The sequence below is a fragment of the Bison bison genome, unplaced genomic scaffold (genome assembly GCF_000754665.1).
Source record: "Bison bison bison isolate TAMUID 2011002044 unplaced genomic scaffold, Bison_UMD1.0 scf7180017864365, whole genome shotgun sequence".
Lineage (NCBI taxonomy): Eukaryota > Metazoa > Chordata > Mammalia > Artiodactyla > Bovidae > Bison > Bison bison.
In genome coordinates, this window is record NW_011494937.1 from 2,002,014 (window position 1) to 2,017,060 (window position 15,047).

Sequence of the window (15,047 nt, forward strand, 5' to 3'; positions counted from 1 at the left end):
GAGGGTAGGCATTGGTCAAATAAGCCCTGAAACACACTTGAAGTTTAACTGTGTTGCACGCTGAAGTATAAACAGTGTTAACAAGGTGGAGAGGGGGAGAAAAGGGCATTGGAGGCCCAGGATAGCACATGCAAAGGTCCTGGGGCAGATCAGAGCATGCAGGGGCCAGGGTCTTCAAGTGAGAGGATGTGGCTAGAGCAAAGAGTGGAGGAAGGCTGATCTGGAAAAAGTGAAGAGGTCAGAAGGGGACAGGACTGGGCCTTGTTGTGGGGGTCTGGGAGGATCTGGAGCAGAGGAGGTATGGTAGGAAGTGTGGTTACACCAGACGCTGCAGCTGCAGAGCAGGGAGTAGGAAGGCAGGGGGCTGGGCTGGAAGTGAGCACCAGGAATCCCAGTGAGAGATGACATCAGAAGAGGGAGGGAACAATCGGAGGCCTGGCCATCTGAGCAGGGGCCTCTCCAGGACCTGGAGATGGGTCGGGTCTGGGCTGGGGGTAGACAGAGACACATCGAGGGTTTGAGTCTGGCTTGAACCATGAGACAGAAGTTAGGGAATGCCAGGAGAGGGTCAGGTAATGGGAAGAGCACAGGTATGGGCACAGTAGGCTTGACGGGCACCCTGGAAGAAGTCAGGTAGGCAGGTGGTTATGGGAGCTGGATTCCCAGGCAAGATCTGGGCTGGAGATGGGGTCTTCAAGTGGCAGGATTTCTCTGGAGCAGAGGTCAGTGGTTCCCACGTCCTTCTAAGCACTCACATCCCCTGCACACAGCAAGCCTTCCAGGGCCTGCATCCCTCCCCTTCAGCCTAGAACCAGGAAGCACTAGGCAGGGTTGGAGGAGAGGACTGATCCTTCGCGGCTGTGGACAGAAAGATGGAAACTAGGAAGAAGGAAGTCAGAAGTTCTGCAGGTACTTGAAGGACTCTATGCAGACCCAGGGGGAGATGGAAGAATGGATGAGGGCAAACTAGAAACTTCCCCTGTCCTGTCACCCAGACCTCTTTCACCTCTACCCGCTCCCCCGCCCCCTGTGTGTCTCCTGTCTCCCTGGCTCAAAGAAGGGCAGCATGCTCTCTGCACGCGTCTCCCGGCAAAGCCCCCTTGCTTCTCCTGCATGGTGGCAGCTCCCACCCCCTGCTCTGCCCCCAGCCCCCAGAGGCTGCTTCCAGGGCCTGTCTGCCTTTGCATGAATCCACATGTTATGCCCCGCTCCATGAAGGGATGGCTCGTACTCTGGGGGGTGGGTGGGAGGGGACTGGGGACACCTGGGCCGTCGGCCCTGGTCCCAAATGGGTGGCCGAGCAGGGCTGGGAGTCAGGTCCACAGGGCACGGAGGGTGACTTTCAGTCAGGCTGGGTTGGGAGGGTTTATTTAAGGCACTCAAGACATTCTCATTCTGGTTGGGCCCCGTGTGGTCAGGGTAGGAGCCCCACACCCCTCCTCCATCCTAAATGTCTACCTAAGGGTCAACTGATATGTTCCAGAGAGCATCCCAGACTTTTCTGGCAAACCCAGAGGCCTCTTACCATCTTTAGAAATTCCTTGAACCACCCCTCCCATTCCTGCCTCTCATCTCCCAGGCCAGAGTTAGCTAGATCCAGTGTCTGGGAAACCCCCAAGAAGCACTAGATAGATTGCCCATATAATTCATTGTCCAAACTTTTGAGGCCAAAAGGGTCGCTGAAAAGGGGGCAACCTGAATGACCACCCCTGTGCCATTTGTGGGGTAAGGGCTAGGCCAGTTTTGACGCTGCTACATGGCCTTATCTAGAGCTTCTCCTAGTCCCCTGGTGGCCCCTCTGCTTCCAACCCACTGATGAGTGGTGGTTTCCGGGCCTGCCTAAAATGCCTCATACCACAAATACCTCTGGTCCCCAAGCAGATACCAGAAGCCAGGAAACCCGTTCCATTTCTAGGAACCTTGGTGAACTGGAGGACACGTGGCCTGCTTCAAGGCAGGCGGCCACATCTAAGCCTCAAGTAACTGCTACCAGCAGAAGCAGCCTCAGGATGGCCCAAAAGGCAGATTTGAGGGCAAAAATCTGACTTAAATGGGCAACTATTTTTAATTTCTAAAAGAAAACTCCTTGGGCCCAACAAAATAGTTTCCTTGGCCAGATTTGGTCCATGCGTGACTTCCAGTCTCTGGCACCCCAGCAGCACCCTTGAAGCCCCAGCAGGCAAGCCCCTGGACAGTCACGTGGCAACCATCTAGTCACCGAGACCCAACAGCCCTGTCTCCCCACCCCCACCCGGGGTTCTGGCTCGGGAGGGAGGAACTAGAGGCAGTGACTGCCTTTGAGCAGAGGCAGGGTCCACCCAGGGAGGTCCTGCGGGCAGGGACAGCCTCACCTCCCGGCCCCCAGCACCAGCCCCTCGGTGGACTTGGGCTGATGGCGAGCTCACCCACCCACGGGCGCTGCGCACTTCCTGCTTCCCGCAGGCCTGGTCCCGCGCTACTCCACCCAGTCCCAGAAGCTGAGAAGCCATCCCTGAGAGGGGGGAAAGGGCCCCAAATGCATCTTCTCCGACTCAGCGGGCAGCGAGGACTCGCCCTGCAGCCGAACAGCCCCAGCTCCCTCCCGTCCTCCCCATTCCCGCTCGCCAAGGGGGTAAGAAAAGATGCTCTTCCGCTTCTCCGATTGGCTCAAGCCGCTGCTCCTCTTGGCCGTGGGGTGAGGTCAGGGCGGGCAGGAGCGGGTGGGCAGCTCGGCAGGGCAGGGTGCCCGGTGAGTCCCACGACAGATGCATTTCTGGCCCGGAGCATAACATGCCCTCGGAACCCGCACATGTCCACCAGGCCTGAGCGTGCTGGCTGCCCCCACCCCGCCCTGGTGTTTGTGCATCGTACACGTGTGATGGATTCGGCAACTTGACCCGCTTGTGTCCTATCGTCTCAGTGCATTTGGTTGTTGGGAGAAACAAAAACCATCTCGATTTTTTTCCTGATTGGATGATTCGGATATATTTTCTTTCCTTGTTCTTTTGTTATTTCTTCCCCACCCCACCCACCCCCATTCCTTTCTCTTCCTTCCTTTTTCTTTCCTTTCCCCTTTGCGGATGGGGCTGGCAGGGAGGGTTTATGCTTTTGAGTTGATGCCTTTTCCTCCCTCTCACCCTTTCTGCTCCCCATCCCCTACTTCATTTTTTTGAGTTTTTTTCCTCCGCACCATTGCATTAATAGTGCTTTCTCTCCTCTCCCTCCTTATTTGGGGTCTGGCTTGCTTTTTCCTGTTGGTTGGCTTCATGTAGGGGCCTCTGTGAGTGGTGACAGCTCTGAGCCCCTGGGGGTGGGTGAATGGTCACCCCTCTTTCTCCATCTCCCCAGAATAACTTCATCAACTTGAGCTTCCTCCGCCTCTTCCGAGCTGCCCGGCTCATCAAACTCCTCCGTCAGGGTTACACCATCCGAATTCTTCTCTGGACCTTTGTGCAGTCCTTCAAGGTGAGCCCCAGCCCCTGCCCCTGCCCCTGCCAGGCTAAGAAGAAAAATCAGGATCTCTCCCCCACCCTCACCCCCCTGCCTGCTCTGGTTGAATCTAGAAATCATGTGGAAATGCCTTTATTAATATCATATACCTTACTGGGAATGTGTTATATGCAGGACTCTTTTCTAACTTCCTGCCCCCGGTATGTCTTGAGGGCTCCAAAGGGAATCTCCCAGAGCCACCAAAGATGCCTATCATCCCTGGCACCACTGGCAGCATGCGGCCACCCAACCTGCGGGGGTTGAGCACTGGGACCAGTGAGGGAAACAGCATGGGTAAGGGGCACCCAGCACTATTCTTCATTGCCTTCCTTCCCACCAGGCCCTGCCCTATGTCTGTCTACTGATTGCCATGCTTTTTTTCATCTACGCCATCATTGGGATGCAGGTGAGTGCCAGCCCCCTAATGTTCCGAGAGCACTCCCAAGGAGGGCCACCCCGCTTAGGTAGGGGTGGGTTAGGGGAGCCCGTTTCAGAGAGGCATCACTGTAGGTTGAGTGGAGTTTTTCTGAAGCTTCTGGCACCCATGGCCACTCCTAGTCATCATTATCTAATTCCCCAGGTGTTTGGCAACATTGGCATCGATGTGGAGGACGAGGACAGTGATGAAGATGAATTCCAAATCACTGAGCACAATAACTTCCGGACCTTCTTCCAGGCCCTCATGCTTCTCTTCCGGTGAGGCAGGGGCACGCTTTTATCGTTCTCTTCCAGTGGTGGGCGTGTCCTCGTCTTTCTCTTCCGGTGGGGGCGTGCCCTCTACCTTTTGTTCCACTGAGCTTTGGGGTGGGTGTGGAGCGGCCCAAAGACCCTAACAGGGCAGAAGCTGAAAGCCCTGGGATGCAAGCATGAAGGCATTTTTCAGGGATTAGCTCATAGAATCTTCTTGAGGATCCTGTCAAGGGATTCTTGGCAACTGCACCTAACAGATGAGAAAACATTCTTACAGACTCTAAATAGACCGCTGAGGCTTGGTTCTTAATTCTGATTGCACTTAGGGTTCCTTCCTTCATTCATCAGAGGTTTATTGAGCACTTGTTGTATTTACTGCTGTAAATACTGAGAACAAAGCAGAGACAACATTCTCTGCCCTCTGAATGCTTATATTTCCATAGGGGAGGCAGACAATCAGTAATCTAATCATAGAAGGCAGGAGGAGAAGGAGAAGACAGTGGATGAGATGGTTGGATGGCATCACCAACTCGGTGGACATGAGTTTGAGCAAGCTCAAGAGAGAGTTGGTGATGGACAGGAAGGCCTGGTGTGCTACAGTCCATGGGGTCACAAAGAGTCAGACACGACTGAGCGAGTGAACTGAACTGAATTATAAAGGATATTATGAGGGAAAGAGGATATGGTAAGATTAAGGATATTATAAGATTAAGGGGGGAAAGGAAGCATGAAAGAACAAGTAATGTATGATTGCACTTACATGAGGTACCCAAAATGGGCAAATTCTTAGGGAAAAAACTATTCAATATCAATATTGTCAGGGGCTGGGGAAGAGGAGCAGTGTAGTTAGTGTTTAATGGGATACAAGTTTTCAGTTTGGGAGGATAAAATGGTTCTGGAGATGGATAGTGCTAATGGTTGCACAGCATTCTAAATCTGCTTCAGTTCATTCAGTCACTCAGTCCTGTCTGACTCTTTGCAACCCCATGGACTGCAGCATGCCGGGCTTCCCTGTCCATTCCCAACTCCCAGAGCTTGTTCAAACTCATGTCCATCGAGTGGGTGATGCCATCCAACCATCTCATCCTCTGTCTCCCCCTTCTCCTCCTGCCTTCAATCTTTCTCATCATCAGGGTCTTTTCCAGTGAGTCAGTTCTTCTCATCAAGTGGCCATAGTATTGGAGCTTAGCTTCAGCATCAATCCTTCCAATGAATATTTGGGACTGATTTCTTTTAGGATGGACTGGTTTGATCTCCTTTCAGTCCAAGGGACTCTCAAGAGTCTTCTCCAACACCACACAGTTCAAAAGCATCAATTCTTCGACGTTCAGCTAAATGTGCTTATTACCATTGAATTATACACTTAAATGTTTAAGATTATAATATTTATGTATATTTTGTCACAAGTATTTTCTCATTTAATAACAACCAAAAGAAAGAAATGGAGGCATAATAGGTCTTGCCTCCCTTGAGGGAGATGATATTTGAGCAAAATAGTTGAGGAAGGGAGCCATGTGGATATCTGGGGAAGGGCAGTTCAGGTGGAGGGCATGATACGTGCAAAGGTCCTGAGGCAGGAGCACAGCTGTCATGTTGGAGGACAAGGAACCCAATGCACCTGGAGCAGAGTAATCTAGGGAGAAAGAAATAAGAAATGACAGTCACCTAGAGAGAGGGAAGTTTCTAAAACATATCTGTATCTCCAAGCCAGTTCACTTTAATACCAAGTCTGTGGGAGTGGGGGGCATTGGCATCAGCATTTTAAAAAAACATTCTCCTTGGGCTTTAAGGCACAGCCAAGGATGAGAATTCCTCCCCCTCTCTAGGCTCAAAGAGGAGAAAAAGTGATTTACCTGGGACCCAAACCCACATCAGTCCAGCTCCAGAGCTTAAGTGTTTAACCTTAGCGCTCTGCCTCCCTGGGAGTAGGTGTTGGTTGTCCAGGGCTGCATATCCAGGTCACTGATGCCCCCTCTCTTCCTCAGGAGTGCCACTGGGGAGGCTTGGCACAACATCATGCTTTCCTGCCTCAGCGGGAAACCCTGTGATAAGAACTCTGGCATCCTGACTCACGAATGCGGCAATGAATTTGCTTATTTTTACTTCGTTTCCTTCATCTTCCTCTGCTCGTTTCTGGTGAGTCCGTGGACATGTGTAGGAAAGCTTCCTAGACCTCAGGGGTGTGAATTCTCTGGAATGTGGCTGTCACACACTTTTTACCTCCAAGACTTCTCTGGACCAGCCCTCGATTAGGTTAACCAGGGTTTCTCACCCATGACACTCGTGACATTGGGGGCTGGATCATTCTCCGATGAAAGCTGTTCTGTGCCTGCTCGCATCCCTGGCCTTGGTCCGCTAGATGACAGTAGCTCATACCCCGCCACTCTCCCAGCTGTGACAACCAAAGATGTCTCCAGACATTATCAAGTATCCCCTAAAGGAGGGAGCAGAATCTCCCCCCTTTTGAGACCTGCTGTGTATGCTGAGAGAAAAACTAACGGAGCTCAGAGCTTGCCCCAGCTCCCATCTAGTTGAGCTGTAGGAGACTCCCACCTGCCCTCTGAAAGGTGTGTGCCTTCCTCTATATGATCAGGAGGCAGGAAAAAGTCAGCCACGTGAACATTCTCTGGAGGCTGTGGGGCTTTGCAAAAAAACTGAAAGGTTTTCACTAGTAAAAGATGAATTTGTTAAAAGGAGGAATCTCCTCAGACCTGAGAATATAATTCACTGTTAGACTGCAAAAAGGAACTAGGAATTAAAATATACATATCAGGAACCTGCATCCTGTTCTGTCTTTCTCTCTCTCTCTCTGGGGTCTCATCTCAGCAAATCTTTTCTGTTTTCCGTTCTTCCTGGAATGGTTTGAGCACAGTCAGAAGAATTGAAATGATCTAGGTATTTCAGACAGAGGGGATTTAATATAGGGATTGGCTACACAGGGTTGAAAGGGCAAACAGATAACGCTGACGTCACCAGGGATTAACCGTGGCAGGAAGGCCAGGGCTGGGGTATTAAAAGGAAAAGAGGGTGTTGACAGCCAACTCAGCCACCATGGCACCCCTGCCCTGGCACCCTGGCTGTATGCTGCCCCCAGACAACTGAAGACAGTGTTCTGTGGCTGCTGTCACAAAGAACCACAAACTTGATGGCTGAGAACAACAAAAATTGATCCTGCCACAGTTCTGGAGGCTAGAAGCCTGGCCGTGGTGTTGGCAGAGCCATGATCCCTCCAGAGCAGTTAGGAGAGGATCCTTCCTGGCCTGCCGCTTCTGATGGCCACGGGTGTTCCTTGACTTGTGGCAGCATCTCCCCAGTCACTGGCTCTGTCCTCACATGGTCGTCTTCATGTGTGACTGTGTCCAAACTTCCCTCTTATTAGGACAGCAGTCATATGGAATTTAGCCCACCTTGATCCAGTGTGATCTCATCTTAAACTGACAATGAGAGTACAAAGACCATTTTTTCCAAATAAAGTCACATTCGCAGGAACTGGAGGCCAGGATTTGAATGTATCTCATGGGGACACAGTTCAGTCCACAACACAGAGCCATGTGGGAAGCAGAAGGAGTCTCCTCTCCTCCTAGTCTCTCCTCCCCAGGTTGGCCTCCCTCCCACTCGTGGCTCCTGCTGGCAGGATATAAGCTGCCCAAGGAGTATGGGAGCTATTGTTTTCAGACCCCAGCCCAAACACCAGTATCTCTCAGCAAAAGCCCAACACATCCACTCTCTTCAGACCAGCAGCCTCACACTGAGATATCCGCAGGCTAGGTCTCAAAGCATCCCCCACCCACCCCGAGTCCAGTGGCAACAGCCGTTGACCTGGACGGTCCACTGTTATTGCTGTTGTTTGGTTGCCAAGTTGTGTCCAACTCTTGCAATGCCATGGACTGTAGCCCTCCAGGCTCCTCTGTCCATGGGATTTCCCAGACAAGAATACTGGAATGGATTGCCATTTCCTTCTCCCGGGGATCTTCCCGACCCAGGAATCAAACCCACGTCTCAGCATTGGCAGGCAGTTTCTTTACCACTGAGCTTCCAGGGCCCAGAGGGACCATTGCCCAGTGTCAGATTCCCAAAAGAGAGTCTGAATGGGCCATCCTGGCTCCTGCTCAAATAGCCACCATTGTCTTAGTAGCTGTGGGTTCATAGGGAGACACATTCATACTACAGCCCATCTGGGAAGGGCAGCACCCTAGAAGACATCTACTGCCCTTGACCATCAGCCCCTAAGAGGCAGGAGCTTTTGTTTTGTTCACTGCTGCATCCCCAACACCTGGACAGGGACTGGCACACAGTACGTGCTCAATCAGTGTCATGAAATGATGAACTGAAGTTAGGGACACCTAGAAATAGAGCTCGGAGAAGGCAATGGCACCCCACTCCAGTACTCTTGCCTGGAAAATCCCATGGACAGAGGAGCCTGGTAGGCTGCAGTCCATGGGGTCGCCAAAAGTTGGACACGACTGAGCGACTTCACTTTCACTTTTCACTTTCACGCATTGGAGAAGGAAATGGCAACCCACTCCCATGTTCTTGCCTGGAGAATCCCAGGGACGGGGGAGCCTGGTGGGCTGCTGTCTATGGGGTCGCACAGAGTCGGACACGACTGAAGCGACTTAGCAGCAACAGCAGCAGAAATACATCTTATATAGTAAGCACCTGCTATGTTTACATCTGCACATTTGCTTCATACTTACTATGCGCCAGGCCTTATGCTAAGTACTGGGGATATAAGGAGAGAACATGTTTCTCTCAGTTTGCAGGGGTGCTGGGCAGATAAGTCAGCAGACAGTAATGGTATAATCTGATATGTGGTTTGATAGGGAAGACAGAGTGAGAGAAAGATTTCTCCCCCTGAGGGCCACTCAGGGACGGTGAGCAGGACTTAGACCACATATTGATCAAATTGGTTGCATATAGGGACTTCCCGGTAGTCCAGTGGTTAAGACTTCACCTCTGTAATGCAGGGGATGCAGGTTCAATCCCTGGTCAGGGAGCTACAATCCCTCATGCCTTGCAACCAAAAATCCCAAACATAAAACAGAAGCAATATTGTAACAAATTCACTAAAGACTTTTAAATGGTCTACATTAAAAAAAAAAAAAAAACACTTTAAAATTGGCTGCAAGTAACAGAAATTCAACTGAAACTGACGTAAGTGAAATACACAGTTCACTAACTTATACTGCTGAAAAGTCCAGATGAGGCTGGGTCCGGGCAATAGCAGACCCTGTCCTCTTTGCTGTTTTCCTCCACTCTGGCTTTATTCTCAGACTTTCTTCCTGTGGAGCGAAGATGGCTGCCAGAGTGCCAGCAAAAATCCCAAGGAAGTCTCTCATTTGCTACTCTGGGTCACGTGCTCCTCCCTAACCAATCACAAGCCTGGGTTATGTGACCACCACCTATGAAGCCAACCACATCCAACAACCGCATATAAGTATAAAGCGGGGGAGGGCTCGCCAGATGTTATTACTCAAAAGGAGAAAAGTGATGTCCACTGAGGGAGCAACATTTACAAAGGTCTGGAGGCAAGACTGATGCAAGCTCCCCATGTACTAAAGGCTAGTACGCTAAAGGCATGTGACAAGCTGCTACAAGATGTAGACAAAGGCAGGAAGATGCATCCATCCATCCATCCATCCATCCAACAAATATTTGCTGAGTAATTACTTTATGCTGGGGATGGACACATGATAAGGTTCTGGTCCATGGAGTATGCATTTTGGTCTTGTTGGGGGTCAGGTGTGGGAGGATCTGGGGTCATGGTGGTCCCCTTGGTGTTGGCTCCTATGTCACATAACCTCTCCACCTCTCTCTCCAACTGTATCAATCTTGGTCTCTGTTTCTGTCTTCGTGTCTCTCCCCCATCTCCATTTCTCCATATCTCTGTTTCTGGGCTCCTTCTGTGAGCATGTGTCTTTCCTCTATCTCCCGCCATCTCTTTCTCTGACTTCCTTTTCCCATGTTTATCTCCCTCCCTCTCTCCCTCTGGGCCTCTGTGTATATGTGTTTGGATGTGTCTTGCTCTCCCCGACCCCATCTTGGCCCCTGGGGTCCCCACAGATGCTGAATCTTTTTGTTGCCGTCATCATGGACAACTTTGAGTACCTCACCCGAGATTCCTCCATCCTGGGTCCCCACCACCTGGATGAGTACGTGCGTGTCTGGGCCGAGTATGACCCTGCAGCGTGGTAAGCAGTCACCCCAAATCCTCCAACCACGTCACCCACCTTTCTCTGGTACTGGAGCATAGTCTAGGTCAGGCTCCAGACCTTAGGCTGTTGTCTCCCTGGGAAGCTGGCAGGGATTTCAGTAGGATCAGTCAGAAAAGAGATGAGAATCAGTACCCTTGCACATCCTGGGTTAAATGATTTGGGTACCACTGCTGCCCATACCCAAGGCCTTCTGGGAAGTGAGGGAGAGACTCCACCATGAGTTCATCTCCTGTGAGTCTCTCCTGTCCCTGACTGTGAGGCCTCCAGATGGTGAGAACAAGTTAACCAGGCCCCAGGGAGGAAGCCAGAGGCCTCTCAGCCTCAGTTCTCCAGGGAGTATGGGGAGAAGGGCTGGTTTAGTTCCCTTGGGAGACAGAATTAGCTACAAGATCAGAGTGGCAGAACCTAGCTCCCATTGGGATTCCAGGACCCTGGAACATGAGGTCACACGAGGCCAGGGGAGAGGACACAGAGCCTCGGTGGTCCTTGTATGTTCGTGATCATGAAGGGAGTAAGCTCTCCCATCTCCATGAGCAAGGGAGTGCCCCCTCCTAGTTGGCAGGTGATGGTTCCCAAGAGTGATCTCCACCCTGCTCAAGTGTATTGAGTACCTTCTCAGCACCAAGCCCTTGCTGGACACTCAGATGTGCCACGCTGATGCTCAGAGCCCAGCAACCACAGACTGAAGATTCTAGTTCAGGCTGAGCTTGGGGGCTAAGAAAGCGTTAAATAGAGGCCCTCAGCAGCCTGAGCACTGGAGGGGAGGCCTCATGAGGAAAGCAGGGAAGGATCAATCCTTGCCATTCTTACAGCCCCAGACAAGTCCTCCATGAGACCAAGAGGCTGGGGTGAGCCACGGGGCTGGGGCTTGACTTTCAGCTGGTTCCTAACTCTTCCTCTTTTGATTTTAGGTCACAGCAGTTGGATGCTGTCCCCCTGTCCTCTATGCCACGAACCACCCCCCAGCCCCAGTGTAGCCATGTAGATTGTGGAGGAGGGCGATACAGAAAGCCCTGGGGGAGGTTCTCCCAGCCCAGAGTTCCCAGCCCACTCCGCACAAAACCTTCTGCCCACCCCGCACCCCCAGGGTCTGCAAGTGTCTGGGACCATCTCAGGGACCTTTATGCATCCTATGTCTCCCTTACTCCTTCAAGCCAGGGGTTTCCCAGGCCCTGACATCGTGACCTCACTTATGAGCACGGGGAGCCAATGTGATGCAGCTTGACCCCGTGCCTCCACTAATCCCCTCTCTTCTCCTTTCAGCGGTCGGATTCATTATAAGGATATGTACAGTTTATTGCGCGTAATATCTCCCCCTCTCGGCTTAGGCAAGAAATGTCCTCATAGGGTTGCTTGCAAGGTTTGATTTCCACTAAAACCTGCTAGCATCCATGGAATGAGTGTGGCTTGGGGTTCTTCAATATATATATTTCATATATATATATATATAATCTAAAAAACAGAGCCATCTCTCTCTTTTGCATTAAACTAGAAAACTCTCTTAGCCAACAGAATGCAGTCACGTAGACTTGATGAAGCATGGAACGTTTATCTCTCCGTTCCCTTCAGCCATTTCTGCTTGCTCTTAGCTGAAGCTGCCCATCCCGGGGTCTCAACGGCACCCCAAAATCAGACACATCCGAGGGGACCGTAACTTTGCATTGACCGCCCCCCCCCACCGCCACCATCTCCTCCACTCTCTCCCTCTCCACCCTTCGCCTCCCGAAGCCCCAGCCCTTCTCCCACTGTCGTGGCCCCTCTTCCCCATCTAGGCCCCCTCAGAGACCAGCCTCAGCCAAACCAGAGAACTTGACCCAGTTCTTTAAATGACACCGAACCAAAGAATTGCTCCAGACCCTACTGAGTGAGAAGCCCTCCCCCCGCCCATTCTGTCCGCATTCCACCGGAACTAGAGCTCAGAGTCAAAAGTGAATCTGACTTTTCTCTTTACTCTGTCTCCCTGCTCATAAGCAGTGAAATAATATTTTTTAACTACCTCTCCCATTTTTTTCTCCTCTTTTTTATTTATTTGAAACACCTCTTTTATCGTTCTCTGCATCTTTCTCTCTCTATTTTTTCGGCTCGTGTGATTTTTTTTTTTTCTTTTGGTTTTTCCCCGTCCTTTTCTTCCCCTCCCTCCACCCACCCTTCCTTTGGTTCTCCGTTCCCACCTCCGTTTTTTGTTTTCGGTGCTGCCAGGGGCCGCATGCCTTACCCGGACATGTATCAGATGCTGAGACACATGTCTCCGCCCCTGGGTCTGGGGAAGAAGTGTCCGGCCAGAGTGGCTTACAAGGTAGTTTAACCCTTGCCAACCACCGACGTCCAGGCACTGGGGATTTTTCAGTGCTGACCAGGAACAGCCAGCCGAGTCTCTTTTTCCAGCGTTACTCTTCTTTTTTTCCTTTTTCTTTTTTCCTTTTTTTTTTCCCCCTTTCCTCCTCAAGTAAATGGATCATGACCATCCCTTGATTCTAAGCAATTTACTGTGTCCGTCCTTTCTGATCAGTGTGTCTTGGTGTTTTGAGACTCTCTTATGGCCAACATGCCGGGGTGGGGAGGGGGAGGGGAGCCCCCAAGTCCCCTCGCACCTGGTCCCCCAGGAACCCAATTGGACACAAACACTTTGAGAGGTGGGATTGGCACTGAGCCCAGAGTGGCCCCCATTGCCCAGACCTGGGCAAGCACCTTGCAGAGAGGGGCTTGGACCCCACCTTTTATATCTCAATCCCCCAGGTCTCATGGTCCCCTATACAAACCTGAAGCTGATCTCTGACCTAGGGCCTTGGGGCATCTGAGACCTTCCGGGGAGCACCCAGAGCCTCTCCCCTCTTCCTTGCCCGCTGGAGTTGCTTCCCCAGTCTTCTGTCCCTAAGCCACCCATCTCCCCCCAAGACAACCCAACATGCCTCTCCATTGTTCCAGAGTGGGCAGGCGGGCCGCAGCTGGACCCCTGGACCGTGGCACCCTGACGCAGGCCATGCACGCTGCCTTGGCGGGGGCCTGGGGCGGGCAGGCACCATGGCCGACCTGGGGGGTGGTGCATGCTGGCTGAAGGAGCCGCCAGGCGGCTGGGCCGGGCCACCCCTCTAGACCCCTGTCCCGGAATCTCCCTTGGCACCCAAGGACAGATGCTCTGTTCCCCACAACTCATCCACACGAAGTTCAGGGGATGACTTTGACAGTCAACCCCTCCAAAAAGTATGGTCCCATCATTCCATTCTCCCATCCCACCTTGGCCCCCGCTGTGTCTGAGAACCCTTCCTCCCCTTCTGTGTACCTCACTTCCTCCTGTGTCACGTAACCACCTCCCCACATCCTTACTCCTCCTCCTCCCACTGGGCACCCCTGAGGTGCCCCCACCAGCCCCTCCCTGCACCTGTCCCTTTTCTACCTGTGCTTTTGTCCATCTCTTGATCTCTGCTTGGCTGAGTGTCGGTGTGTGTGTGAGCGTGTGCAAGAGAGAGGGCGAGTGCCCTTTCCTTCTTGGTCTCTGTGCAGGGCCACCATGGGTTCATAAGCACCTTTGTGCCAATTTGAAACAAGCCTCCTTTCCACAGAACACTCTGTTTGTGGGGAAAATACTGGAATCCACCCATGTGGGGACAGCATGATACTTTTCCACTGTCAGCTGGGAAGGTGTCATTTAAACACAGATCCATGATTTCTGAGATAGGGAGCCCTTTGTGCAGTGTACAGCTCTGCACAGTGGCCCAGTCTGTTTCTCTGTCTACCGCCTCCCTCACCACCCTGCCCCAACCCATTTTTGTCTTCTGCTCTGAGTTTGCCATTCCCATCCCCTTCTCCAACTCTGTGCTTCCCCGTGTCTGCTCTGGTGGACATCGATCTTCATCTCCATGCCACCTCATCCTGGGCTGGTGCATACCAGCCCAGCATCTTCTCCCATGCCACCAAGCATGGGGGACAGAGCCCCTGCCTGGGATACAGGGAATTTTTTCTTCCCTGGGCCATGGGAACACCCTGTCACCCCTTCCCCATGCCATCGCACAAAAAGCCAAGACCTGGACATGCCCCTGAGATACACTTTCCACGGAGCTATGAATGAGTCTCGAGATTCCGTCTGCATGCGCCCCCGTCCGCCGTTCTGTGTGTCATGGCCTCACTGCATGTCAGAGAGGGGCCCGCCCCATCTGTAGTCGGGGAGCCGCCTGCCTGCCGCTTCTCGGAGGAATGATGTGGTCTGTGCCCATCTGGTCTGGTCTGGGCCGAGCCAGGGGGTAGGGGTGGGGAGCCGGCGGCCCTCCCAGCGGCTGTGGCCATGGACCCCTCTGCCTGGCTGCTGCATGTCTGCTGCGATCTGGCTTGTGCTCTTCTTCTTTGGGGTCAGAATGGAACGGAGCTGTCCAGAAGAACTCTGGGGCAGGGCAAGGATACGGGCCAACCCTGGAAATGTCACTTCTAGGGTCCAGTAGGCGGGTGAGGAACGGGCAGCATAGGAGAGTCCCCAGTGCGCCCCCTATGGGTCACCAGGGGCAGTCAGGAAATGGAACACTGGGACAGGTAACCTGAGGGGTGGGGGGCACCCTAGCCGCTGCCTTCAGAGTTCTTCCTGGGGCTCCCCGGGTAGGGTGGGTCTGGCTTACGGGATGGCAGAGGGGTCCCTGGGAATGATTGCCCTTGCCTTTGGTTTTCTGCAGAGGCTCCTGCGGATGG

General features: G+C 52.4%; 1 protein-coding gene across 1 annotated transcript in view; it reads left to right on the top strand.

Moving 5' to 3' along the window:
• CACNA1A (calcium channel, voltage-dependent, P/Q type, alpha 1A subunit) overlaps positions 1 to 15,047 on the top strand; it is a 255,016-nt gene that overhangs the window by 222,937 nt on the left and 17,032 nt on the right. Inside the window, 7 exon segments of the mRNA XM_010855524.1 lie at positions 3,328 to 3,444; positions 3,809 to 3,874; positions 4,049 to 4,164; positions 6,144 to 6,294; positions 10,222 to 10,349; positions 11,637 to 11,733; positions 15,032 to 15,036. Of these exon segments, the coding sequence (XP_010853826.1) occupies positions 3,328 to 3,444; positions 3,809 to 3,874; positions 4,049 to 4,164; positions 6,144 to 6,294; positions 10,222 to 10,349; positions 11,637 to 11,733; positions 15,032 to 15,036 (680 nt within the window).